Genomic DNA, 27,629 nt, shown 5'->3' on the forward strand with positions numbered 1-27,629 from the left:
TTTACCACAACTGGTAGTCACCTATCTGCCTCTTTCCATATTTGTCCTCTGCAGTGACAGGGGTAATAGAGCTGTGTCAATGTAGTGTTTTATGACAGAGGCACAGGCACTGAAACACTGTAAGCCCTTGGACCTATCCCAGAAGCTTACAAAGATGTGGGTATATAATCTGGTTTGCCCAAGGAATTCTACTTTAAGATTCTGACCACAAAACAGGCAAGTACTTAGTATATCACATACACGCACGCACACACCCATGCACATAGTCATCACTCAAAATTAGCATTTAGGAAATGAATTGAATAAAAGTTTTCATTTAAAGCACACAGTGTACAAAAAATATGCCATGACTTGCTTCAGAAAACAATAGAAATTATGTTACAAAAGGTATTTTCCATCTTCAAAATCCTCGTATGTGATTTCTTATCTAATGTGTAATAAAGAATCACTTATTCTGTGGTGCTCAGAAACCATTAAAAAGGGGGTGGAAAATACCAGAAAAGGGCGGTCAGTCTCATGAGTGCAGACAGTTCTGCTGTGCTCAGTCCACAAGTCTGGAGCTCACAGCTGAGAAACTGACACTCGGAAGGAAGTGAGCTGTGTTGAAAAGGCTTAGGCTTAGGGTAAGAGAGTGTAACCCCCAAAACATGCAGGGGAGACCAGCTGGAGATTCAGAAGCTTCAAGGCGGTTCTCAAGGGCAGCTGCTGGTCATCCAACTTGAAAGTTACACAGGAAGAGCAGCTGGAGTGGGACTGACATCAGAGACCAGCCTTCATGCGCAACTAGAGTGGAAAAAGGCTCCCCGTGCCAGAGCAGTCACTTGAACACCCAGGAGCGCTTAAGAGCCCATTCTCCTCATGGCAGAAACCCAGGATGGCCACAGATAGAAAGCTATCACCCTGATAGCTACTTACAGCCCTAAAACTATAAGCTCTGTTTCTATGGAACAGTGAGAAAAGCAGAAATGATGTCAGTTAAAAGCCGAGGCCAACAAAACCGGATCAAAAAGAGGCATGAAGACTATGAGAGACAGTTTTTTTTCCAAACAACTGAACATTGGGCAGAAATGCCAGGGACAGCACAAGCACATATTTACCAAATGTTCTTGGTCTGAATCAACACCAACCCTAAAGGAAAAACACAAAGAGTAAATGAGATTTATTGAATCCAATGGAAGGTCTACTCACATATATTCATTATCCAGAAAATGCTTTTCTCAACACAGAAGCTCCAGAATGGTCACTGTTCTCTCTCTTCTCTGGTGCGTGCTGCTTTCTTTAACAACAGCTTTGGGTCTAAGGCAAGCAGGGCAGATATTCTACTTCTAAAACCTCACTTACCAGTTTCGGTAAAATAGCACTTCTTCTGAATGTCAGTCCACTCTAAGCAGTAAGAATGATTAGAAAGTTTGACAAACAAAGCTGGCATACTGCTCTCATGGCAACATTCTTAGGATGACAGAGGAGGGTTCAGTCCCAGGCGCACTGCAGGGTGACTGATGGACATTAGCCTTGGTTCCTCAGAAGTCCTGTGCATCTACATCAAATTCCTTCTTTGGACATCCCAGGGACCAAGTTCGTTAGCCAGCTCTGAGTCTCCTCTACACTAAGAACTTGCCAGCTCTGTTCTTTCTCCTACCCTGCCTGTCAGGTCTCTCCTTGCCACCCATCTGTGTTGTTCCAGCCTGTAGTCTGACTCATGGCTGAGGGTTGAGTAAGCCTTTCCACATGCCAGGCTGTCCCCAGAGTTCACTCTCCAAGGCATGGACTCCTTAGGTCACTGTTTCACAGAAGCTTCTGACAACAGCTCACAATCCTCGATCCTTTTAAGTCTAAAGTCCTTTGTAGGACACTCAAAATTCTCCACACACTAGTAGCCACCCTTACTCCAACCTGCCTTCCCCACAGCCCATCATTGTCTTCCATGTGTCCTGCAATACTCGAACCCATTCCCTTTCCCAGACCTTTGTCAACTCCAAGAGTCAATACTGGTTTGGGCTCATGCCACTCATTCCCTCAGGTGGCAATGTGTGTGTCCCCTCACCTTTCCACTCCCTTGTCAAGTGCCAAAGTAGCTACTCTATGACACAGAGAATCACCTCCCTTTGTGTTTCTGCAGCCCATTCGAAGTTCTTTATTACAAAATACATCACAGTACAGTATAATTATTTACCTGTCCGTCTCCCCAAAAAGACTGTGAGCTCCTTGAGGGTAAAGGCCATGTCTCAATTCATCTCTGTATCCCCAGAGTCTAGCATAGTACCTGACACACAATAGGTGCTCAAATGTTTATTGATTCAGTTACCAACTACAGACAGCACAGACAACACAGAAGTACAAGAAGCTGTAGCAACATCTGCAAGGACAACACTCAAAAGAGGGAAATGACACAAGGCTACATCTGGAAGGTAAGGGATGGTCAAGTATTTGAAAATAGGTAGCCACAACCAGATTCAAAACTCAAACAAAGGCTCATTTGTTAGAAATGTCCAGAAACTGTTTAATAGCTTCCCAGTCACATTGGACTCTAACCACATTTATGCATCTCAAGTGACACCTAGTGGTCAAGATGATAGAACACTTAGAACATTAAAACGGCACTGTATCCAAAACCAGTGTAATAAACATTTAGAGAACACTTATTACTTGCCAGGCATTGCTGAAGCACAGGGCATATAGATAAACATGGCCCCTGTTCTCAAGGGCTCACCAGCCTGTGGAAAGTAGACCCAACTACAAGACTCACAAAGAGTTTGCCATTAAGGCAATGGACTTCTCCTAGGATAATTTCTAGCTTCTTATGTGAGTTCAGAATCACTAGCCCTACTATAGTATCACACAAAGAATGTTTCCTGCCAGGATTAAATGAGAACAATGTACTACAAATGTTTCCAGTGCTTGATGCATCACTAGCACTAAGTGGTATGTAGTCTTCTAGCAGTATTGGATTACAAGGATGAACGGGCTCATTGCTGTGATGGACAGACCCAATGCTACACCGCAACTCCAAGAAGAAGGAATTCGGAAGAGGGAAGGGTAGTAGTGTCAATTCTTGTGAATGAAAGGGAATCCCAGGCCACGAAAAGGCTCAGAGACAAAGAACTGCAAGCATGTGCGCTAGCTAAATGATGGGGAGCCAAGTGTGCCTGTCACACATGTCAAAGGATGCAAGCTGATAAACTCATTGGGGATCTGCCACTTCTAGGACGCAGGGATGTGATCTTTTTACACTGGAAATTAGACCATTTCCCTTGCTTTATTATCCTCAAGGTCCCCATGGAATTTTCCAACCCAAAGTCTTCACTATATACAACAAGACCCTACAACAGAAGGACAACCTATAGCTCCCTGTAAAACAGTGGTAAGTAAGGTCTTGCAACATAGCCATACAATGTGATCCCATGTCACCCTAATCTGGGTAACTGAGACTAAGATCATGTAACTAGGGAAGTCAAAAATCTTTGCTACTGATCCTTCACGGGTAGTTCTCAGTATCCTGATCCCTTCAGGTCTGGTCCACCAGTTTCTCTACTTACCATTTGATCACTCTCATCACGAAAGTTTTCTCTGTGTCAAACAGGCCGTATCTGCTCCTGCCTTCGCGTCTTTGCTACTGATTTTTCCCTCTGTCTGGACTGTTCTTCCTGGTCATTGTTGAACTGGCAGAGTCTTACCACCCAAGAGGACTGGGCTCAAATATAACCTCTCTAAGAGACCTAGCCTGGCTTCTTCATATTATATATACCACATTCCCAGGCACGATCACAGCATCTTAATTTCCATCACATGTAGTATCATCTAAAATTGTCATGCTCATTTATTTATTTACTAGTGTATTATCACTTTCCTCACTAAATTGTAACAAAGAATTTTTCTTTTTTATTGCCACCGTCCTTTTGAATAAGGTTATTTCATTTTAGCACTACTTGCATTTTGGGCCAGACAATTCTTTAATTGCAGGTCTAGATAGTAGCCTAGTCCATGCCCTGTAGGATGCTTAACAGGATGCTGGCCTCTGCCTACTACATAGCAATAGCAGTCCCTTCCCCTAGTTGTGACCATCGAAAATAACTCTAATATGTTGTCAAATAATCCCCTGAGGATACAAAATAATCTGCTAGGAACCAGTGGGTTGGAGGCTCTACCAAATCGCTCAGTAAATATTACTTGACATAGTGTGCAAAGAGCTTTGCAGATGCTAGTTCAGCAAATCCTTGCCACTCGGGGGAAGAGGTGTCATGCTGCAGATGTAGAAAGCAGGGAAGAAGGAAAGACCAAGAGTGTAATGGTTAGGTTTGGACATACATGAATCTTTAGTAGTCCCAACTCAATAGCCACTTCAAACTAGGACTAAAAAATGAGGGGGCAGGAAAGAGATGCTTAAACATAGCCTTTGCCTTTACTCCCAAATATGCATAGGAAGGAGAACCCAACGTTTTAGGCTTTAAATGCCGATATAAAGATAACTGGTAATTACAGCAATAATAATGCCACAAATACTGGCATTCTCTATGTTGATTATTAAGAATTTACTAACAGCTAAAATAGAGAAAATGGAATGTTTGTGATATAGCTATTGAGTAAATGTGATATTTTAAGCCAACATGTATTTAGAAAAATTAAAACAATGTGAATTAAAATGTAAAAATTAAAGACTATATGTTTTACAACTGTTTGACATGCTAGTCTTCACTGCATTCAAGAAAGTATCAGTGAGCACTATAAAAATGGATGGCCTCATTTGAGGGTAGATGGACATGGGAAGGACTAGAGGGAGGAAAAATATACTTCTATTAATCAGAAACAGGTTTAAAATTAACATATAGCTTGTTCACAGACAGGCCAAAACTGCAAGAAAGCAGGAGACCAAGCCACACTCTAAGGCATAAAGGCAGTGGGTATAATTAAGTCTCCAGTGTTGCTGCCTGGCGGGTAAGAGGGTCATCCGAAGAGCTTTCAAATCTAGTGATGTAGACAAAACTCTGTGGATAGCTGGGATTTTGTTTTCTCTCTTGAGGAGGATGGTAGAGCAGGGGGACTTATTTGTTCCGTGTAGAAGACAGCAAGGGAAACACACTGACTCTTCCTGAGCAGTTTTTCTAGGATGTCTCACAATCTGTTTTACTCTTTCTGGAGGTGTCTTCAGTTATAAGCTTTAGAGAAAAGAAGGTTAGTCCTTTCAAAATTTATCACTCATTTCTTGATGTGCCATGGTCTGAAGGAACTAGGAGCAGAGGTTCCTCTGTCTACCATTTAATTACCGGCATGATATTGAACAATTAACATTTTAAAGCCTATTTTTTTTTGTAAAATTGTTACTGATTCAATAAACATGTTAAACACATGGAATGGAATTCCTAGTACATAGTAGGTGCTTAATAAATATCAAGTTCTCCTACAAGTAATAAGTAGCATTATAAGAACATTAACGGATGTATAAAAGCATGCACGCTGCACTATATTATCTACTATACACAGAAATAGCACAAAAATTAGAAAGGATTTGAACATTAAAGAGAGATCAAGAAATTAACAACATTTACTGTGTAATTCAGGGCTAGCTTATCTATGCAATGATAAAAAGCATAATAGAAAGTTAAAGAAACAGATGACAGATTCACTAATAGGTGAAATGCTGTTTTTCAAAATGAGGCTGGAAGCGCAGAAGCTCTTAATACCTATGAAGTTTCAGCCAAACAGAGGACTGCAATCTACAAAGGCCTCAGACACAGGCTGCTGTATCCATGGAAACAAATACAGAACTCCTGAGATACAAGACGGCTTTCAAACTGAATACATTAAGCAGGGCACACTGAAGATCATGACTGCAAGATTTTGGTCTAGATTGGTTTGTTAGGTTAGAAATGGCGCTGATAGGAAAGAGGAAAAGGAATGGTATTGTCTGGTATCCATTAGTGCTGGAGTAAACTGGACTCACACACTGCTGATGGATCGGACCTGATAAGCTGAGCAAAAGCTTTAAATACATGCATATCTTATGGATCAACCAACTCACCCTGTGGAAATGCATCCTAAAGAAATAATTAAACAAGAACGTGGCACATTGGCTTCAGAGCACTCAGTTGTTTAGTAATTGTAACAGCAAACCCTCAGATGCAAATGGAAATAGCCAAAGCCTAAAACCAGTGTAACACTACCACAATAGAGATTGGTTAAATTAGCCAGGAAACATACAACTATTCAAATAATAGGAAGATATTTACCAGTGCAAATGCCCATGCTACAAGAAATTTTCCTCTATTACCACATTTCAAAACCAGTATAGTGGAGCACTTTCCTGTTGCTTGCCCATTCCCTGAAGTGAATAAAATGTTTGCAATGCTAAACCTTCAGACTGGTAGCAAGCTTTCCATTTCTTTTTCTTGCAGTTTACTTTTTTCTATATTAGGTTATGCAGTTTTGAACAGGGAAAAATGAAAACTTAAATTTTCCAAAGCTTAAAAATCTTCTCATGACAAAAAATAAAAGTAAATTGAGTCGAAATGGAGTGTGGAAATGAGGTTCCCCGTTCCTGTTTACCTTATGTGCAGGCACGACAGCATGGCAGTGGTACCTCCACCAAACACCCACACAGTAAAAAAACACGATGGGGAGTGAGTGAAAAGAACATCATTTGTCCGTAAGGTGGTAGTATCTCCAATGGCCAAGGCAAAGGCCATTGCACCACGAAGACCTGCAGGGGATACAAGCGCTTTGTCAATAACTGCACACTACATAAGCTATATAACAAGAGATATAAAACATAACCTCAATACTCAGGATCACATAAACAGATATGAAAAACTATTAACATACGTAAAGAATGATGAGCAGGGGCTGGGGATTTAGTTCAGTGGTAGAGCGCTTGCCTAGGAAGCGCAAGGCCCTGGGTTCGTCCCCAGCTCAGAAAAAAAGAACCAAAAAAAAAAAAAAAAAAAAGAATGATGAGCAGATTTAGAGTATAAAACTGACTTTCACCGATCTTCAGTTTGGTTGATTTTTCAGACCGGGTTTTGCTAATGTAGCCCAGGCAGTTCTCAACTTCACCGTCATCCTGCATCAGTGATCCAAGTGCTGGGAGTATATGATCCTGCACCAGACCTACCTTGATCTCTAAACAGTTCTTCACAATTTAGTCATTTATGTATAGTGAATTCAGTTTATACTGTCTTGAAGATGCATAGAAGGGTGTGACCACTGCCACAATCAACACTGAGCATCTTACTTTTCCTGTGCAAATTGCTTTGTGCTGCCCATTAGCCCAACCTTGTCAGCACCCTGACCTGCTCTCCACCACTACTATTATGTCTTTTAAAAATGTCTTATCAACAGAATCATACATGTAAATTTTAAGACTGGCTTCCTTCATTAAACATACCACTTTTGAGACTAACTCACGCCACTATGTGAATAAATGTTTGTTTTTATTGCTTAGTAATTTTCCACAGCACAGATTTATCAGGTTCTTCCCTGCCCCATTTTCCCGTGGAAACACAGGCAAATGCCAGGTCTGGTGGTACAGGTCATTAATCCCAACTACATGGGAAGCTGTGGCAGGAGGGTCACAAATAAATTCAAAGCTTGCTTAAACTACACAGTAATTTCAAAGCAAGTCTGAACAACTTAGACCTCATGTTGCCAGGCGGTGGTGGTGCCTACCTTTAATCCCAGCACTTGAAAGGCAGAGGCAGGCAGATCTCTGTGAAATTCGATGTCAGACTGGGCTACAAATTGAGCCTCAGGACAATTAGGGCTACATAGAGAAACCCTTTCTCGAAAAAAACAGTAGCAAGAGGAGCAACAACAAAGAAGAATGTTCTCTACAGGGGAGAGGCTGGGGAGATACAGATGCCATTGATATAGATATCTTAATGGTGGATTGTTTGCTTGCTATGCACGGGGTACTAGGTTCAGCCCCTGTACTGAACAGGAAAACGAGTCAGTTATTTTTCAGGTTTTTGACCATTATGTATAGAACATTTATCAACATTTATTTGTAGGTTTTTCTGTAAAAAATGTATTCAACTTTAATTCTTTACTTTGTGTGACATATTTTGGAACCAAAGATTTGGAAGCAGTGGGTAAAAAGTTCCCACAGAAGGGAATGGGTGATGCTAAGAAGAGTTTTCTATTTGAGGACGCAGTTTCAGTATTTCTGACTCTTCGGAATGGTAGATTGAGGGGTAGACACAAGAAGAAATTGGAACTTACCAGCAAACATCATCATATGTTGAAAATTTGATCCAATCTTACTTCTTCTACCCAAATTAAGTAAGAGAGACAAGGGGTAAATATTGGCAGCTCTTCCCAAGAAAATAGCAATCTAAAATCATTAAGAGTTGGTTAAGGATCATTTCCTTTAGTACTATTAATTTAAAGTGTGCATTCAAGGGGATGAGGGAGCATTTCTTATTGTATCTATAGAGCATCTGGAACACCATCAGTATGACTGTGCAACTGTCATTTTAATCTTATTTCATTTAAATACATTGACATTGAAATCATCGCAATACAGTTAGTTGCTACCAAACTTGATAGTGTGTGTCCAGCATGTAGGAAACCCATGAAGCGCAGAAAAGAATGTATAAAACAGGACCTTCTTTATTACATCACAAACTCACTCACTTCCACTGCACTGTTGATAGGGCGAAGGATAGTGCTGGCTAAATGTCTCTACCCTTCCTAGGAACACAAAAGAGGGCAGCTCAGCCACTTCATGCGGCTGCAATTCCTGCAAAGCCTAGCTGGCTCTCACTAAATGTACACTTCCGACCTGCAAATAGTTCGCTTTTCATGTCAGTTAAGATGGATCTTCACGGGGGCTGGAGAGATGGCTCAGCGGTTAAGAGTACTGACTGCTCTTCCAGAGGTCCTGAGTTCAATTCCCAGCAACCACATGGTGGCTCACAACCATCTGTAATGGGATCTGATGCCCTCTTCTGGTGGGTCTGAAGACAGCTACAGTGTACTTAAATATAATAAATGAATAAATTTAAAAAAAAGATGGATCTTCACTAAGAAATGGTTTTGGTGTCTTTTCCTCCTCTATCTATTGTCTACAGAAATCTGTGCTTTGTAACTGCAAATTTTACTGCAGGGTTCCCAGTGCTATCCCCACCACATTTCCTGAAAGGAGTAGAAAGGGAAATATAATAATCAAAGCAAAGCATCATGGTTGAAACAATGCTGATGCAAATACTACTCAAGGAGAGTGCAATTGCTAAGGCCAGAGGCAAAGGAACTGCATGTAAGTCTTGTATACTCATTAGCTGGGCATTAGAAGTAGAAACAGGAGGGAAGGAACTCAAAGTTCGCCTGGGCTGGAGAGCAAGTTTGAAGGTAGCATAGGTTACATGAGACCCCATTTGAAAAATAACAAATGAAAAACCAAGAAGAGACAAAAATGATAGGTTGCTTGGTGGGTTTCCCAAGGAAATAGTAGTCAACAATCCTAGCATTCTTATAGTCATGTACTGCATAAGAGTTTACATAAAGAAAGAGTGCTCATAGTGATAAAAACTGCATGGTATTGGTACAGAGACAGACAGATAGACCAATGGAACAGAATTGAAGACCCAGAAATGAACCCACACACCTATGGGCACCTGATTTTTGACAAAGGAGCCAAAACCATTCAATGGAAAAAAGATAGCATTTTCAGCAAATGGTGCTGGTTCAACTGGAGGTCAACATGTAGAAGAATGCAGATCGATCCATGCTTATCACCCTGTACAAAGCTTAAGTCCAAGTGGATCAAGGACCTCCACATCAAACTAGACACACTCAAACTAATAGAAGAAAAACTAGGGCAGCATATCGAACACATGGGCACAGAAAAAAAATTTCCTGAACAAAACACCAATGGCTTATGCTCTAAGATCAAGAATCACAAATGGGATCTCATAAAACTGCAAAAGCTTTTGTAAGGCTAAGGACACTGTGGTTAGGACAAATGGCAACCAAAAGATTGGGAAAAGATCTTTACCAATCCTACAACAGATAGAGGGCTTATATCCAAAATATACAAAGAACTCAAGAAGTTAGACCGCAGGGGGACAAATAACCCTATTTAAAAATGGGGTTCAGAACTAAACAAAGAATTCACAGCTGAGGAATGCCAAATGGCTGAGAAACACCTAAAGAAATGTCCAACATCTTTAGTCATAAGGGAAATGCAAATCAAAACAACCCTGAGATTTCACCTCACACCAGTGAGAATGGCTAAGATCAAAACTCAGGTGACAGCAGATGCTGGCGAGGATGTGGAGAAAGAGGAACACTCCTCCATTGTTGGTGGGATTGCAGACTGGTACAACCATTCTGAAATCAGTCTGGAGGTTCTCAGAAAAATTGGACATTGAACTGCCTCAGGATCCAGCTATACCTCTCTTGGGCATATACCCAAAAGATGCCCCAACATACAAAAAAGACACGTGCTCCACTATGTTCATCGCAGCCTTATTTATAATAGTCAGAAGCTGGAAAGAACCCAGATGCCCTTCAACAGAGAAATGGATACAGAAAATGTGGTACATCTACACAATGGAATATTACTCAGCTATCAAAAAACAATGACTTATGAAATCTATAGGCAAAATGGGGGGACTGGAAAATATCATCCTGTGTGAGGTAACCCAATCACAGAAAAACACACATGGTATGCACTCATTGATAAGTGGCTATTAGCCCAAATGCTTGAATTACCCTAGATGCATAGAACACATGAAACTCAAGACGGATGATCAAAATGTGAATGCTTCACTCCTTCTTTAAAAGGGGGAACAAGAATACCCTTGGCAGGGAATAGAGAGGCAAAGATTAAAACAGAGACAGAAAGACGAATGAAGCAAAGAAGTGCAGGCCGACAGGAGCCGGATGTAGATCTCTCCTGAGAGACAGAGCCAGAATACAGCAAGCAAATACAGAGGCGTAATGACAGCAGCAAACCACTGAACTGAGAATAGGGACCCCTGCATGAAGGAATCAGAGAAAGAACTGAAGAGCTTGAAGGCCTGAACCCCTATGAACAACAATGCCAAGCAAACCAGAGCCTTTAGGACCAAGCCACTACCTAAAGACTATACATGGACTGACCCCCTGACTCTGACCTCATAGGTAGCAATGAATATCCTAGTAAGAGCACCAGTGGAAGGGGGGAAGCCCTTGGTCCTGCTAAGACTGAACCCCAGTGAACGTGGATTGTTGGGGGAGGGCAAATGGGGAGGGGTGGCATGTAAAACCATTTTACTGAGAAACAGAATGTTGTTACACCAGCAACAGCTCCATTTATCCCACGTTTATCAAGTAACCTAACTGAATCACCAAGCTTCTTCCAATAACTGATTTATTTCATGGAGGTTTATATAAATATGCTCACATAGTGACAAAACTGCCTGATAACACATTTTCCCCAATATATTCCTGCCTTTACCATCTACATATACTGCAACTGAACAAGTCAAGAATTGGATGGAAGATGCCAGTGGTCAAGCTCCTTATGGTTGGGACAGAAATGTACAGAGCAACAAGGGAAGATGTTTGGCTGATTGATGGTAATGGGTTACAGTTGGAGACATCAGTACTCATGGTACGAGATGCAGCCAGTTACAAACAGAAATGCTTACAGACATATCTGTGTGCACATGATGTAGCATGTATCTTCCTCTGTCCATGGACACTGTTTGGAAGTAAGAACACCCAGTGTCCTAAGCACACCCAAAGCCCGGATCTTGGTTTCCAATACCATTTTTTCCCAATAAAAGGAACTAAAGCTCCTTGGAGAAATGGACAGTTCTTGGGCTACAATGGAAAATGCACAAGATGAATAGAAGCAACTTATAGTTCCAGAAAGTGAGGAAGTGGTAACAATATTCCCTTGACCATGATGACAAGGCATCAAACGGAAGCAGGTTTCTAGTGAACAAGCTCCTAATGGCTAAAGAGGCGACACTCTAAACACCAAAACTTTTAAATGTTGTAAATAATCCAATGTATCAAATAATAACTATTATTTATATAAATAATAGATAAACAATGCTATAAACAGCTGAATCAAACATCAAGTGAGGGATAATAGATAAATCTCCTATATGCCACAAGTGATTCTGTAAAAATTTCATTCTAGCGGAGATGAATCCTAATTCCATATTCTGTAAATGTGGGCTGCATGGGGTGGCTCTTTTTCCAAGCAGCGCAAAATAGAAAGAAAAACACAAGTCAGTTTATAATGGGAAAACTTATCAGCCACCTGACTAAGACTAGCATCAACCTTAGTGTGTTAATAAATATGTACCCTTGACATGATATGGTGGCAATGGCCCTTCATTTCCATAGTATTCCCCCCAAAGAATATATATGTAATCCAGTTCAATCTTAGGGGGAAACATCAGACAAATTGCAATTGAAGCACATTCGACAAAATGCCTGGGTCAATCAATACCCTCAAAATTTTCAGGACTCATTAAAAGTAAGGAACAACTGAGGAACTCTCAGTCAAGTGGATCCTACAAAGCAAATGTACTACTGTGTTGTCCTGGGTAGGACTTTGATATAGCAAAAGTGCACTAGAGGAATGCCGCGGGACTGGGGATGAGCATCAGGTTTACTTACTGCATCACTACGAGCTGATTCTTTGCAACAAATGTACTATGTGGTCCTGAGGTGCTAGCCAGGAGAAATGGGTGGGAGGTGTAGGACAGCTTTCTGTACTGTCTTCATTATTCCTTTTGTAATATATAGTAAAATGACATTTCTCTTTGCAAACAATTCCAGTGAGAAAGAAAGAGAAGGTAACAGCAGCAGTAATGCATGGGAGACAGTGTGATGCCGCTGCTCGCTCCCAGACCCATACCTAGTCTTCCCTTCTAAGTACAAGACCCTCCTCCCTTTTAGCTCCAATTTTGAAGAACACAGCTGCCCAGATAGAATATAAATCTTAGCTTCCCTTGCAGATAGGTGTTGCCAACGCTGTGTACAAGTGATATGTACATTCTGAGTAGTGCCCTTAAAGGTAATTAGGAGGCACACGGCTCAGATGCCACCGATCACAAGAATGCGGCCAACTCCCTAAGGAGAACAGTGAACAGCGTCAAGACTGCCTGCATTCCTAACAATTCTCTGGTCACACAAGCTCAGAAATAAACCTCTATCTCCTTTAACTCATTTAAACCTGGGTTCATTTGAGTTGTTGTCATGTAACCCAGGCTACCAGAGACAAGACATCTTGGACAAGGGAAGAATCATTTTCATAGATTCTTTATTGAGAATTTTAAATCCTAACAGACTCAAAAACCTTGTGACTATTTAACCTTGTTTGTAGATTAAGTACTATACATTAAACAATTGTGATTATTCACAAAAAAAACCCTTCAAATAGTGATGAGCTCTGAAGCCCTGAAGCCCCGAAGCTCTGAGCTCATGCTCGTCTTCTGGCTCTCCTCTTACTGATAGGACATTTGTTGTTTTTCTGTAAGACTGAAGAATGGCATTTGAGTAAACCTCCCTTTCTAACACAGATCTCACTTGCTCTCTGGATGGATTCTGTGGCGCTTTAATGCTTCTCTTGAGAATCACTTAGTTAAACATTCATTTCCCTGGGTACACATCTCAGGGTTAACTGTCAGGCTGTGATCAGCCCAGCTCCCGGGGCTCTTCAGTACAAAGAGCACTATCTGCTTCCCTCTGACGGTCAGCCCTATTCTTCCTCCACTTCCTTTCTTCTCCATGTGGTCGAGACAGACACTCTTCCCGAAACCCACATCTGCTTTGCTCTTTTCTGTTTCCAGTGTACTCTCTCAACAAAACCACATACCTCAAGGGACCCAATGTTTTTTTCTTTTCTGTGCTTACTTACTACTAAGTCTTCCTGGACAAAGACACACGACATGGAAGATTGGTATCTTGTAAGTACCTATTCCTTAAAGTTAAATGGGCCACCATTTAATGCTGCCTAACAGTACTACAATTCTTTGGGCAACTCTCTCCTAAGTTTCTATGACTATTACATAAACGTCCTCTCTATCTTCCCCCAAACTCCTACCTGTGGGAGCAGCCTTCTATATGGTCCCTAATGCCCCTGCCTTGTGTTATATAGTACGCAGCCTTTGTGATTCCCTACTTACCCTGTATCACAGTTGGTCTGTATGACCAGCAGAATACTGCAGAAGTGATTATGAGATTTCACCTCTAACATTAGTCTATAAAAGGTACCCTGGCTTGCATTCTTGTAGTCTTTCAGCTTACTCACTCTAGGGAATCCAAGCCAAAACTTTTCCTGTGGATAGATCCTGCAGAGAGATGATACTTTCTAAGGACAGCAGTGTGACTGAGTTCAGTGGGGCTCCTCCATGTCACTACAGGTCCTGCAAGGCTGTGGAGCTGGAGTCACCCAGCTAAGATAGTCCAGGGCTCTTAACCCCCATATACCATGTAAGGTAAAGAGTAAGTGTCCATGTCATTTCGTACACAACAAATAACCTGTGTACCTTGCTATTCTATTCTCAGCAGGCGATATCACTTCCTACTTTATGAAAATAGAAGCCATCAGCTTGGAACTCTACTTTCTCTCCATACGTCCTTCACCAACTGGAGGCCAGTTCCTCTGCACTTCAGAAGCTGCCTGTTACCATCTTGCCATAAGGTTGCCTTTCATGTTCTCAGATTCTTCATTTCAAGTCGTTTTTACTTTTTATGTAAGTTATTACATTTATTACTAAGTCTTCCTGGACAAAGACACAAGACATGGAAGATTGGTATCTTGCCACAACACAAGTGTGGAGGGCAGAAGTCAATTCGTAGGAGATAGTTCTCAACTTCCACCACATGGGTCCCAAGGAATAAACTAAGACTGTCGGCCATGGTAGCAATCATCTTTACTCTCAGAGCTACTCTGCTGGCCGCTCAAGTTAGCTTTAAAGGTAAAAATGCTCATTTACATGAAACAGAAACCGTGGCAAGATCAGGCCTTTCCCCATCATTGACACATCGTCCCGTGGCACAGACTAACTATTCCCATACTCAGGTTCGCTTGCCTTGTAACAGGAGAGTGGCTGTTCCTTCTGTGCCAGAGACGGAAATCAGGGCTTTCCCTTAGGGAAGCAGCATGCCCCAAGCTGCTCCACTGTTCAATTTCCAATCTGACTCTGAGACGGAAGCGGTGCTGACAGCCTCTTAGTTCAAGTCTTCCCACCTTCACAGGGTTACAGTTACGTGGTACATGGCTGGCTAGGGACAAATACATTTTTACCTTTGAGGTTGGCGAAGCAGCAAGAGACTTTTCTGCCATTCCAATCTGTCAACATTTTTGTGCAATAAATTTCAAATGGAAATAGAGCAGAAAAAAGACTAGACTGGAACTGGGAAGAACAGCTGACATCCTTACTTAGTTCTCAGAAAAACCTCACGCATTTAAATATTTTATCAACCACATGCCTAAAACCACATGAACATCTCCAAACAGACACATGATAAAGGATACGAATGCGCCTACAACAAATGTTGGGTTAAAGACATGATTCTGGAAGGTGAACAGCGTCAGCCCCATGTAGGAAAAGATGAAGTTCTCCGCTAAAAAATTGAGAAGCTCAAACAACTGAAATGAAATGTAAAAGGTTCCAATAAGTAAGCATCCTGTGAAAACCTGAGCGATTGACATTTTATATATGCACAGCTCATATAGACATCTGGAAGCACTGGCTCAGAGGGGAGTACATGTAGAGTTGCCATTTCCAAACCTACAGAAAGAGCCAGAAACATAACAGCCTCACGTTCCCCCATCAGCGCCCTTCTCCCAGTCCCCACCCTCAGTTACTCCGCCCCTCCAAAGCCAGTGTTGCTTTCATCAATTTCTATACATGATTCGAAACCTAAATGATTTGTAAGCTCTTCATGACCACTTCTCATTCCCAACCAGCAAGTTGCTCTTAAAATGAGTTTCAAGATGATGTCCTCTAAAAGCTACAGAACACAGTTGAACTTCTTTTGCCCTGGCAGAGGATGCCTCGTGACCACTGTCATATCGCTGGTGTGTTGTCACCTTGACTGTCTCACTAACTCCTAACACAGGGCTTCTCTGTGATATACTCAGTACCCTCCAATGTCTGCCAAAGCCCCTTTAGTCACTGACTGTTACTTTACTGTTAACATACCACATTAGAAAGATGTATGGGACCTTTCTAATGAAGCGAAGGCCCTCCAAAAGCTCTATCTGTCCGTGATCTTTCCCAGGAGACATCTACCCAGCATAATAGGACATAGAAGAATCTGTGCTCAGGAGTCTGAATGCCTAGGCTTAAACCACACCTTCCCTACTTGCTAGCTCTATGGCTTTGAGCAAGTTAGTTCAGGCTTGAGTTTTTGTTATTGTTTGGAGGAAAGTCTTAGAACATTGTCTTACTCTGTAACTTAGGCTGGCCTTGAACTCCAGATCGTCCTGCTCCTAAGGACATTTGTCTGTATATCTGTTGTGTATATGAATGTAGGTACATGTGTCACAGCACATAGAGTAGGTCAGAGTTCAATCTTTAGTGTTAGTCCTTGGCTTCCAGCTTGTCGGAGACAGGGTCTGTTGACTGTGTGCTGTGGACAGCAGGTAGCTAATGGCCAGGCGTGTGAGGATTCTCTTGTGTCTATTTCCACCTTCTGTCAGGAGCACTGGGGTTGCAGACACTCATGTTATGCATCCGACATATACACACATTCTGGAGATTTGAACTCAGGGCCCCACACTTGCACAGCAAGTACTTTTACCCCTGAACTATCTCTCCAGTTGCCAAAACTGAATTAAAAATGTTTTTAAAGAAAGCTGGAGCGTCTGGGGATACAGCACAGTGGCAGAGCGCTTGCCCACCAAATAAGAGGCCCTGGATTCTAGCCCCAGAACTTAACGAAAAAGCACAGTAGGCTTACCACCAAAAATAAGAACAAACACTAAAATAAGTATATATTTTCTATGAATGGCAATATATTCTTATCTCTATGTGCTTGTTTAATGGCAAAAGTTCCTCTTTCCCTTTTCCTTATGGGCCTGACTACAGTACTAAGTAAAGGTTCCAGGCACACATCACATTTTTATCTCAGGAGTCAGAACAAAAGTGAAACATGAAGAAAGTCTTTAACTCCTCCCTCATCGCACAGCCACAAAATAGTAGAATCAGAGCTACTGTGGATCTAGAGTCTTGGCTCTAACTCTGAATAAAGAGGCTGGCGAAACTCCAGTGGGTGCAAGAGAGTGAATATTTGAGGCTTTACAAGCACAAGGTCTATGTACTTATAGCCACTTTAGCAAAAAAAGCAGTCTTAGGGTGTGTGTGTGTGTGTGTGTGTGTGTGTGTGTGTACACGCACGCACGTACATGCATACATGTCTGTGTTTTCTCTATGCTAGTTCCAAATCACCAAGAAGGCTGGAAGCTCTTAGCTTGTTCTTTTTATGCCCTACCTTGCTACCTAAAACAAGACAAACCCCCTGGCTATTTTTTTTCTGTACATTCAGTGTACTAAATTATTTGGCAAAAGAGATTTGTAACCTCCATGCAAATGCTCTGAAGGGGGAGCCTAACTTTTTTTGAAGTGTTAGGAAAAGTATACTAACCTTGTGGCTCCAGGAAGGGGGGATGGAGGGGCAGGGGGAGAAGGAGAGAGTAGAAAAGAGAGAGGGGGAGGGAGGGGGAAGGATATAGAGAGAAAGAGAGCTATTTTGCTTTAGCATTGATCCTTTCTACACTCAATTTACCTTCTAGCCTTCTACAAAACGGAATGTTCCTAGTTCTCACTACAGTCCTCACGTATGCCCATGTTCCTACTGCAGACATTACACTGCTTGTGAATTTGTTTTCTATATCTAAGATTGGAAAATTATATGTCTAATGCCTAATTCCTTCAGAATTCTTTTCAGAGTGGGCCCTCATGTGGTTGCTCCTCGTAGCCACTGGGTTAGGGAGACACTAAGAGAAGAGGGAGCAAACTGGCTCGTTACTGGAAGTCCAATAAAACAGCATCTGGCTACTCTAACTGCTACCCTAGGAGCTGCTACCTGCCACCTGTCAGTCCCAGTCATTTCCAGACTCAAAGGAAGGGCAGGCACCATCCTGAAATGATCAGATACTTAAGTTAAAAAAAGAAAACTTTTGTTTTGGTAAGAGGAGGAAAATTTTATTCATTGATTATAAAGTTTCTCTTACCTGCTTCGTTCTATGCTGAGATTCCGTAGACAAATTATTGTACGTGTAATGTGCTTGTGTGATGCCACAGAACAACACTGCAACCACACCTGCAAAGACAGCGAAGTACAAGTCACAGAAAGGGAGCTTTCCAAACTGTATCCTACGCATCTTATTTTGCTGAAGTAGATTCCATTTATAGTGTTGACATTCTCGGTTACTTTGACTTATTTTGTTGGGATGAACCAACTGCTTCCATTGAAAGTCTTTTTACACTTGAACCTCCACCTGACTCCCAAGCATAGTAAGTATGTTCAAAGAGAGTAAAGTAGGTTCACTTGGGAAAGTGGCTCTCTAAGTGATTCCTCATACGGACTTACAATGCAAGGTAAGTCACCCACCTGTAAAACCCCATGCTTCGGCCAAAAGGAAGGTGCTCCAGGACATCAAGAAGAACAGACCTGTCTCCAACAGCTGGAACTCCCGCAGCTTTGTGAACTTTGTCACGTGACACTGTTAAGCTTGGTAACAATAATAATATACAACTGTGACTAGAAAAATAACAGTCAATCCAAGGGAATCATGAAAGTTACAGAAGAGCTCTTCAGCCTCTCTAATGAAAAAGACACAAAGGAAAATAGCACCAATGGTAGGAAATTCTGCCAACGAAATCTTATGGAGCTGCCCTCCTATCAGGAGAAAAATCTCAAAAATCAGATATTCCTATTGACTTATGGATATGACATACCTTGCCAGAAAACAAATAAAAAAACATGGACAGAAGCAGCAGACTGAGACCCACTGTGACAAAACTCCATTACGTTGTGTCCCAAAGCAAGGGACTTTCCATTATTACAACAATTTGCATTCATAAGAATGAACATATAACCTCCATGGAGTTTCACATCTATTTGATCTTCTAGCCCATCTGCAATGCAAAGCCTCCAGTTCATGATGAAGAAACCGAGGCTCTTCACTCTCATATACTAGTCTAAAAAGTCCATGTGGGTAGCAGGGTTAAGTTGTAATAAATCTAGGGCTAGACCTACAGTCAATTCCTGAACTAGCACTGTAACAAATAAAAACAAAATCCACTTCCTAGCCAAGGCTCTTGTACCAGAGAGGAGATACAGCCTGTACCAGTTGCCACCAAAGTCCCTTTACTACCCTTTATGCCTCAGTTCAGCTATTAAAAATGTAGTCTCTTCCAGCATAAAACCAAGAGGATTAAAAAAGAATCACACATATGTTTTACATGAGAGCGTCTTCAAAGATTTCTAGCTGGATGAAGCTAGAGAGATGGCTCAGTGGTTATGGACACTTAACGTTCTTCCAAAGGACCCCAGCTGGGCTGTAAGGGTGGCTAATAACCACCTGGAACTCCAGCCCTACGGCCTTCGATGTCCTCTGCTTGCTTCTGTGGACACCTATACACATGTGCCAGATACTTATACATACACATAAATAAAAGTAAAAAATGGATCTTAAAAAAGTTTTATAGGTAGAAACTTTGGAGCTCATCCAGTCTGACTCAACCTCCCTAACCTCCTATTCTCCTACACTGAGCTCCAGAGCTCAAATATCAACCACTATCATATTTGTATCTGCAACGCAGGGGCCATGTTTATTTCATCTTTGTTCCCAGAACATGACATCTGACATACAGTGGGCAATCAGCAAATGTCTCCCAAATGAACATAAGAATCAGTTGTCCTGTATTTCTTGTGGCTAGCTAGTGACAGCATCAGAGCTATGGGTTCCCAGCCCAAGGCTCTAGTAAACAAAATTTGCAATTGAGACAGGATAAGCACATATGTTCTCACCCAGAAACATGCATTTTCTGTTTGTTCTATTAAACTAGGAGAGAAAGGTGACAGAGATGACCAACAGTACAAAATACCCAGAGACTTTGGGGGTCCTATTTACTTCATGGTAATGTAGTCTATAGATTTAAAATTCATCCTTGAAGAGCTAGTATGTCTGTGTACTCAAAAACTCCTTTAGTGTCAGTTTGGGAGCAGTTTAGCATTTCTAAATCCTAGCACTCTGTAGACCAAGGCAGGAAGATCTTGATTTAAGGGCAACTTTGGCTACCATAATTTAGGATTCAATCTCAAAAAAGGGAGGGGGGGATAGGGACTAGAAAAATAGCTCAGTGGTTAACAACACTGGCTGTCTTACAGAGGACCTGGGTTCAGATCCCAGCAACCCCACCCTCAGTGTCTCACAACTGTATGTTAACTTCAATTCCAAGAGATCCAATGTCCTCTTTTGACCTCTGCAGGCACCTATACACAGAGCACAGACATACATACAAACCAAACAGTTATAAACATAAAATGAATTGAAAACAAAAAGAGGGGTAAGGGCCGCAAATATAGCTCCATTGGTAGAAGGCTGTCCAGACACGCACAAAGCCCTGGGTTTAGCCTAAACACTGCATAAACTGGGTGTGTTGGCATATACCTATACTTCCAGCACTTTCGAGGAAGAAACAGGAGGATCAGAACTTCCCAGGCATCCTCAGCTCCATAGTAAATTCAGGACCAGCCTCAAATACATGTTTTAAGTCACTGAGCCCATGCAAAGCAATGAAATTCAAGTAACATATTAACAAAGACTTCTGCTTCATTATTCAGAACAACTTCTTGGTTAAAAAGTTAGTAACTATAAGACAATCCCAGTCATGGGAGTAGGAAAAACTATGCCTTATTAAACTACCTCAGTAAGTTAATGAGAAAAACTAAATGTAACAAAAGGATATTAAAGCTGTCACCACTCCTGTTGCAGCACCCATTGCAAAAGATCCACTGAAGATCCCAAGGAAAATTCCAATAGATTTGAACATGGCTGTAACATCAAAGGTGTGGCTGTTGTCTCCAGCTGGCTGGTACGCCACTATTGAGCTACAAAAAGACAGGTTATTCTCAACCAACTTGTATTTGCTTCCTCTTATGGGAAAATGAAGGATCTTTCCAACTTTTAAAATGCCAGAATGGCTAAATGCCTAACATGTATTTACCCATTAAAAGACTTTATGCAAATGGGGCTGAAATGCCTTCCAAGGAATTAGGGTCCACTCTGGAGTACTTTGAGCATACCTCGTAGGACTCTACAGCCTACATCACTCGGCACTAGACCAAGCCAGACAATTCAAAGGGACACACTCTGTCTTGAACTCAAAGTTCAGACCCGGTCTCCCAAAGCTTCTTTTAAAGCAGTCATCTCAGGAAGTGGCAATGACTAAGAAACGTACTCTTGCCAGCATGTCTCTGCCAACAGTGCTTACAACATGTTACCAAATCAATTCTCATTCCAGTTCACTAATGTACCAGCTTCATGACAAGTACGGTCTCAAAGACATTGTACATGTCAAAGAAAAGGAAGGAAAACATGTTTCTAAGAAATAATGAGTTCACAGATTAGATTAACGTGGGAGATATGAAAACAACTTGTTATATGTTAATCTGTTAAAAATTTAAGATCACGGTATGATGTCCTAACTAGTTTCCATTTTGCTACAGCACATCAATTTCTAGTAACAGCATTAAGAAATTTCAGACACTCAATCTGAATTGAAATCTTTACATATTTTGTGTTTCAATGCTCAAAGTAACCAGATCAATTTGGAACTAAGAGTATGCATTGCTTTGACAAACATGAAATGACCTTCAATAGCATGATAAGATTGCATATACACAAAAACTCCCACCATGGTAAGTGTAATATGACTGTGCTATGTAACATTCAAACATATTCTGCCAGGAGTAAAACACACTTCTTTCTCTACAGCAACCTTCATCCTCTTTGATAATATTTACAAAATATTGAAGGAACCAAAATATGTATGTCTTGCCTTCTGAGATTGCTCTCTTTGGATTAGTCTAAATTCCAGTTTCACAGTATCATTATTGTACTCTTTAATCACTAAAATGAACAACACATGGAAAACATGACGATGGGCCTGTGTCTTCTGTTTTAGGCAAATGCTGGCCTCTGGCTTGAAATCTTAACTCAATTTTTTCTTATGAGGAAACATTTCATCTTGAGGCATAAATATTTACATGAACACTTTTCAAAAGATTCTAATACCAATACAACATATGGCTCAGGGAAAAAAATCACTCCATCATCTACAGCGCTAACACGTGTGTCTTATGCTTCTGTATTTATCTTCTCATTTTGTTACATGCATGCTGCTTTGAATTCGTTATGAGTCACGGTTCTATGGCTAGGCTGATTTTGAGACACTGTGTAGCTGAGGATGACTTTGAAATGCTGATCTTTCTGCCTCTACCAGCCAAGCACTGGGATAGAGGTGTGTATGGCCATGCCTGGTTTTAGTGCAGAGCAAGGGACTGAACCCGGAGCTTCATGCAGACTAAGCAAGCAACCTAACAGCTGTGCTATAGATCTAGCCCCTTGTTTCTAACTCTGCTCCTTCAATGAGCAATGGAACAATTACAAAACCAAGATATATAAGAATTCAAAACAGTACTAGCAGCATAATTTATTTAACCTTTGCCCATTGCTAGAATTTAAAAGTTGCTTTTAGGGATAAAGTTCAGTAATAGAACACTTGCCTAGACCACAAAAAGATGTGGAAAAGGCCCTGTGTTAATAAAAACACAAACAAAAACTGTTCTTAATATTTGCTTCTATAATGAGGAGAAGAATCCCTTTGTGAGGTTTATATATTTTGGCCCATTCCCTTGTGCTCCACTCATAGAAACAGAGTATTGTTGTATCTCTCACTTCTTATGTGCTTCCAAAACAGCCTTGAATTCTGGAGAGAAATATGACTTTTCTCTGTTTTTAAAAAGTTATAGCCATTGGCCTAGAAAGTTCACTTTAAAACCATATTCTTGGAGTCAAGGAGACAGCTCAGTGGATAAAGGCACTTGCTGCCAAGCCTGAGGACCTGAGTTCAATTCCTGGAATCCACGTGGTAGAAGGAGAGAACTGGCTCCCAGCAAACAGAAACAAGTTCCAAAATATATTTTATGCATTTTAAAAGGTGGCCTTAATCTCTTAATTGCCAAACAATTCTCTCGTAAAGACAGTCCAACACCCCCCCCCCGATACAGAATTGCCTTCCAGAATATAGACAGCAATTATCAAACTAAGGGAATGCAATACAAGCGGAGTAAACTTCACACCCTTTGAAACACATCAAAGGTGAATACAAGATGACCGTCAATGTACTGCTGAGTACCTCCATCTAGTGACTGCTCATGGACAAGCAACACAACTGCTCCCCCCACTTTGGGGCAGGGACTCACTTGTTCAGCTCCACCAAGACACATGGATAACTAACAGCTGTACCGTCTAGACACAGTGCTTTCCCATGAAAGCTGCAGCAGAGACAGCATGCGTTACCCTAGCTCCTACCGTCAAGAAGGTGCCAGATATGGATCATTCTTAGAGAGAAAGAAACCACTCGGGTTGGGGATTTAGCTCAGTGGTAGAGCGTTTGCCTAGGAAGCTCAAGGGCCTGGGTTCGATCCCCAGCTCCGAAAAAAAAAAAAAAAAAAAGAACCAAAAAAGAAAGAAAAAAAAAAAAAAGAAACCACTCAAAACCCAATTTGACAAAGGCTGCAATAGAAATGTGGTCCTGTGGGAGACCCTCCATGGAAGAGTCTTTCCTTTTAAACAAAGTTCTTCATCACTGAAGCACAAATACCTTTTAACACTAGTCATATGCTAAAGTTACAGGCAATGGGTTATTTTATTGATGGAAAATGTAAGGCATAGGGAACCATGGTTTAAGGTAGGACCAGAACAGAACAGACAGATTTTTCTTTTGACTCTTAGCGCATTCAAGGAACAAGAAAGGAATGCTTATCAGTTGGATGATTAAACGGTAAAGTAACCTCTGGGATAAGGAACTGACGTTAAACACAACCTTCTTTGCACCTCACTCTCTTCCTTTAGGACTGAAGGGGGTGGGTCTCGTGTGTACTTATGCACTGGAAGTTTCATGATCTTTATCATTTCATGTTTCTGAAATGCCTAATTACCCTTACACCCTCCATCTGTTCTTCCTCTCACATAGCACACAACTTTGATTTTGTACCTATCTTCATGGAAGGTACTCACATTCAGCATCAACATTAGTTAGAGCCATGACGGTTTGTTTCTTTTCTTAAGATTTATTTTTTATGAATGTGAGTACACTGTAGCTGTCTTCAGACACACCAGAAGGCAGCACCTTATCCCATTACAGATGGTTGTGAGCCACCACGTGGCTGCTGGGAATTGAACTCAGGACCTTTGCAAGTGCAGTCAGTGCTCTTAACTGCTGAGCCATCTCTCCAGCCCCAGGTTTTGTTTCTTAATTTAGGTTTATATTAATTATAAAAATTCTGGCAACAGACACAGTAGGGAAGGCAGCAATCCTTATACATAGCGATTTGACCTTTAACACAGCGCCATCCACCTCATGGAAGGGATTAGTATATCTCCAAGAGGGTAATGTCTCACTGTGTAGTATGGCCACAGTGGTATCAGGTTGTACAAAACAGAGACCGTGACTTACGACTCTTTTGTAGCTAACAAAGTAGAAGTTAAGGAGAGAAGCGAAATAATGAGAAAATGTGAAGGGCTTTTTCTTCCTCTCAGGGCAAGTTCTAGTATAAGATGAAGGCCACAGCCCACATGGTTGCCTATGTCCTTAGTTAAAAGTGAGGTCCTCTGGGTGCAGAAGCTCTTCCACCTGCAAACGCCTTGGAATAACAAGCACAGCAACTTCTATTATTAGATAAAATGCATTACTCACTCAACAATCATCTTTAATAAAAGTGTGTTTAACACATCTGAGGTCAAAACGTTTCTCGGATGATTATGGTAAATAAGAAAAACATGAATTAAACTATAATATATTTTCTCAATTATCAAGCTGGCAAAAAAGCTGGGCAAGTAATCTACTGGGGAGCTCTAAGAAAGAGAGATCCTCATATTGTGGTGGTGGAAGTATAAAGTGATACAATCCTTTCACCGGCAATTCTCCAATAATAAATAAAACTAAAATTGCACTTATCCTTTAAACCAACCACAAATCTCAGCACTTCTGAGAATGTACTCTACCATGGCCATACAAATGAAGAAAGCCTGGTTAAAATACTGCAACTTCCTTTGGAATGGCAAAGGACTGAAAGTTCTTCAAATAGGGAGCAGTTAGAGACTGAGAGGGCAAAGCACTAAAGCAGGGTTCACAGAGAATCCTGCAAAGCTACAAAACAGAAGACCTGCCTTTGGTATGAAAATATAGCTAGAATATACTCGTGCTCTCATATACAGTACAGGAAGTTACTTTCCAACTAAGAATTGAGTGGCTGGAGCTCAGTGGTAGGGCACTTGCCTAGCATGAACAAGGCTACAACAGGTTCATTCTCAAAAAGTGCCAAAAATTAAAAACAAAAACAGAAATGAGAGCCAAATAAAATATATTCATGCCTGTGATGGGATTTTAAGAAATACAAAGATATCAAAGAAACGTTTTATTAAATAGCTCTAAGGAGCAAGAAAGACAAGGACTAGAATAAGAACAGAGTTTTTATACAAATCTTTTTGTGCATTTGAATTCAAAACTTAAGCCTAAGTAAAAATGTACTCGTTATAATATTAAAACAGATAATAAAATTAAAGACATTAAAATGGCTATTGTATAAATATATTACAAACAGAAAAACAGTAGAAGGAACTATCCTGGAAATTTTATAAGAACTATTTTTATATGAGAGGAATAAAATTTTTTCTTTCATTTTTCCAATTTATCCATAACATATATGTCCCTGCCAGAGCAAGACAAAAGACTCATTGTTTGGAATATTTCTATCCATAATGTACTTTATTCACCAACTGACTTTCAGCACCTAGTGCCCTCACATGTAGTATTCAGTATAGAACAAAATGTACACTTACGAGGACAGCACTATGGCAACTGCATCATTGAGGACACTTTCCCCGAAGAGAAGAGCGTAGAGTTCAACATCAACTTGAAGTTCATGGAAGATGGCAAGAACAGTCACTAGCAGAGAGGAAGAGCAGAGAGAAAGAGTCAGAGGAATACTCAGACACCACAAAAACAGCACAAACCTCAACAGCTGTTGGACATATTTAGACAAAAATTTCTTCCTTTCTAACATCCTCTTACTGAATTAAAGTTTTAGTTTTTTCTGACAGTATTCACTCCTAATTGGCTACATGCTACACCATCTTTCTCAAAAACAGCTGAAAATAACCTTGAAGGCCTGAGTTGGCTTACAATCTTCATGCAAATTTGAAGAGTCTGGTTATTTTCTATAAAGAGTATATTCAGAATTTCTTATAATCTAAATAGCAATTAATCTTTAATAAGGAAGAAAATAAGAAAAGTATCCCTTTCTGTAAGGAGTCCTTGTCCCTTGCAGTTTTACAACTCCCTTCTATTTGACTTGCAAACTGGAAGCATACCAAGTTAAGTAAAGACCTTAGGAAATGAAAACACAACTTTCATTTTTGGTTGGCACAATTTTTATGAGCAGAATAACGGCTGCTGTATTTAGCTGACGAAGAAGCCAATATCAGGCTATTATAGGATAAGAAGGACAGAAAGCACAACACCCCATTCCTTTGGGGAAGGGATTATGTTAGAATTCTTAGAAAAATCACATAAGTGTGATCAGCTAGATTGTAGCTTTCATTGCTGGGTCACATACTGCTCACCCATTAAATAAACCCAAGCAGATATGAAAATGAATACAGCCAGAGACAAGAGAGCAGTTTTGAATAGGAAACATAAAAATGGAAAGTTGCATTTTAAAAGGTAAAATTTTATTGCAGAACACTGGCGTACACTTGCATCAAAACGCAGATATGTTATATGCCTACATATACATTCCTGAAACTGGGGGCCAAAGAAACAGCTCAGTGTTCACTGCACGGACTTTTCTTCCAGGGAACTAGGACTCAGTTCTGAGCACCTTCATGGAGGCTCAAAACAGACTCTAACTCTAGTTCCAGGGGACCCAGCACCGTCATTCAGCCTCCTCAGACACCTAGGCATATATGTGGTGCACAGACATGCAGGCAAAAGACCCATATATAAAATAAAGGGAAATTTTATAAATCTTTTAAAGAAAAATTATTTGGAGGAGCTTTTCTCTTCTGTGTGTAGGTGTTTTGGTTGCATGGATGTCTGCAAACCATGTGAATGCCCGTGCAGGTAGGAGGCAGAAGAGGGTGTCGGATCCTCTGGAACTGGATAGTTGTAGGCCACCATGTGGGTGCTGAGGACTGAGCCTGGCCCTCTCAAAAAGCAGCTAGTGCTCTCAATTGCTGAGCCATCTTTCCATCCCCAGAAAGAAAATTTTTAATGCTTACTAAGAGAAAGTAAAAGGAAGAGTGAAAAATACTGTCACAATTTGAATAGAGAACCCATGGCTCAAAGTTCTGGAAAGATAATGCAAATTAATAGAACTAGAGAAAGTGT

At 40.9% G+C, this 27,629-nt stretch overlaps 1 protein-coding gene across 2 annotated transcripts in view; it reads right to left on the minus strand.

Annotated features, from left to right (window-relative positions):
• The window catches only part of Slc9a6 (solute carrier family 9 member A6), a 56,957-nt gene that overhangs the window by 12,560 nt on the left and 16,768 nt on the right, over positions 1–27,629 (minus strand). For both annotated transcript variants that reach the window (XM_032889569.1, XM_032889568.1), the window contains 8 exons: positions 26,081–26,186; positions 20,922–21,063; positions 18,559–18,664; positions 18,179–18,267; positions 15,476–15,589; positions 8,212–8,323; positions 6,541–6,694; positions 1,098–1,128 (listed from right to left, as the gene is read on the minus strand). In XM_032889569.1, coding sequence (XP_032745460.1) covers positions 1,098–1,128; positions 6,541–6,694; positions 8,212–8,323; positions 15,476–15,589; positions 18,179–18,267; positions 18,559–18,664; positions 20,922–21,063; positions 26,081–26,186 — 854 coding nt within the window. The remainder of the gene's footprint in view (positions 1–1,097; positions 1,129–6,540; positions 6,695–8,211; positions 8,324–15,475; positions 15,590–18,178; positions 18,268–18,558; positions 18,665–20,921; positions 21,064–26,080; positions 26,187–27,629) is intronic.

This window comes from Rattus rattus, chromosome X (genome assembly GCF_011064425.1).
Source record: "Rattus rattus isolate New Zealand chromosome X, Rrattus_CSIRO_v1, whole genome shotgun sequence".
NCBI lineage: Eukaryota > Metazoa > Chordata > Mammalia > Rodentia > Muridae > Rattus > Rattus rattus.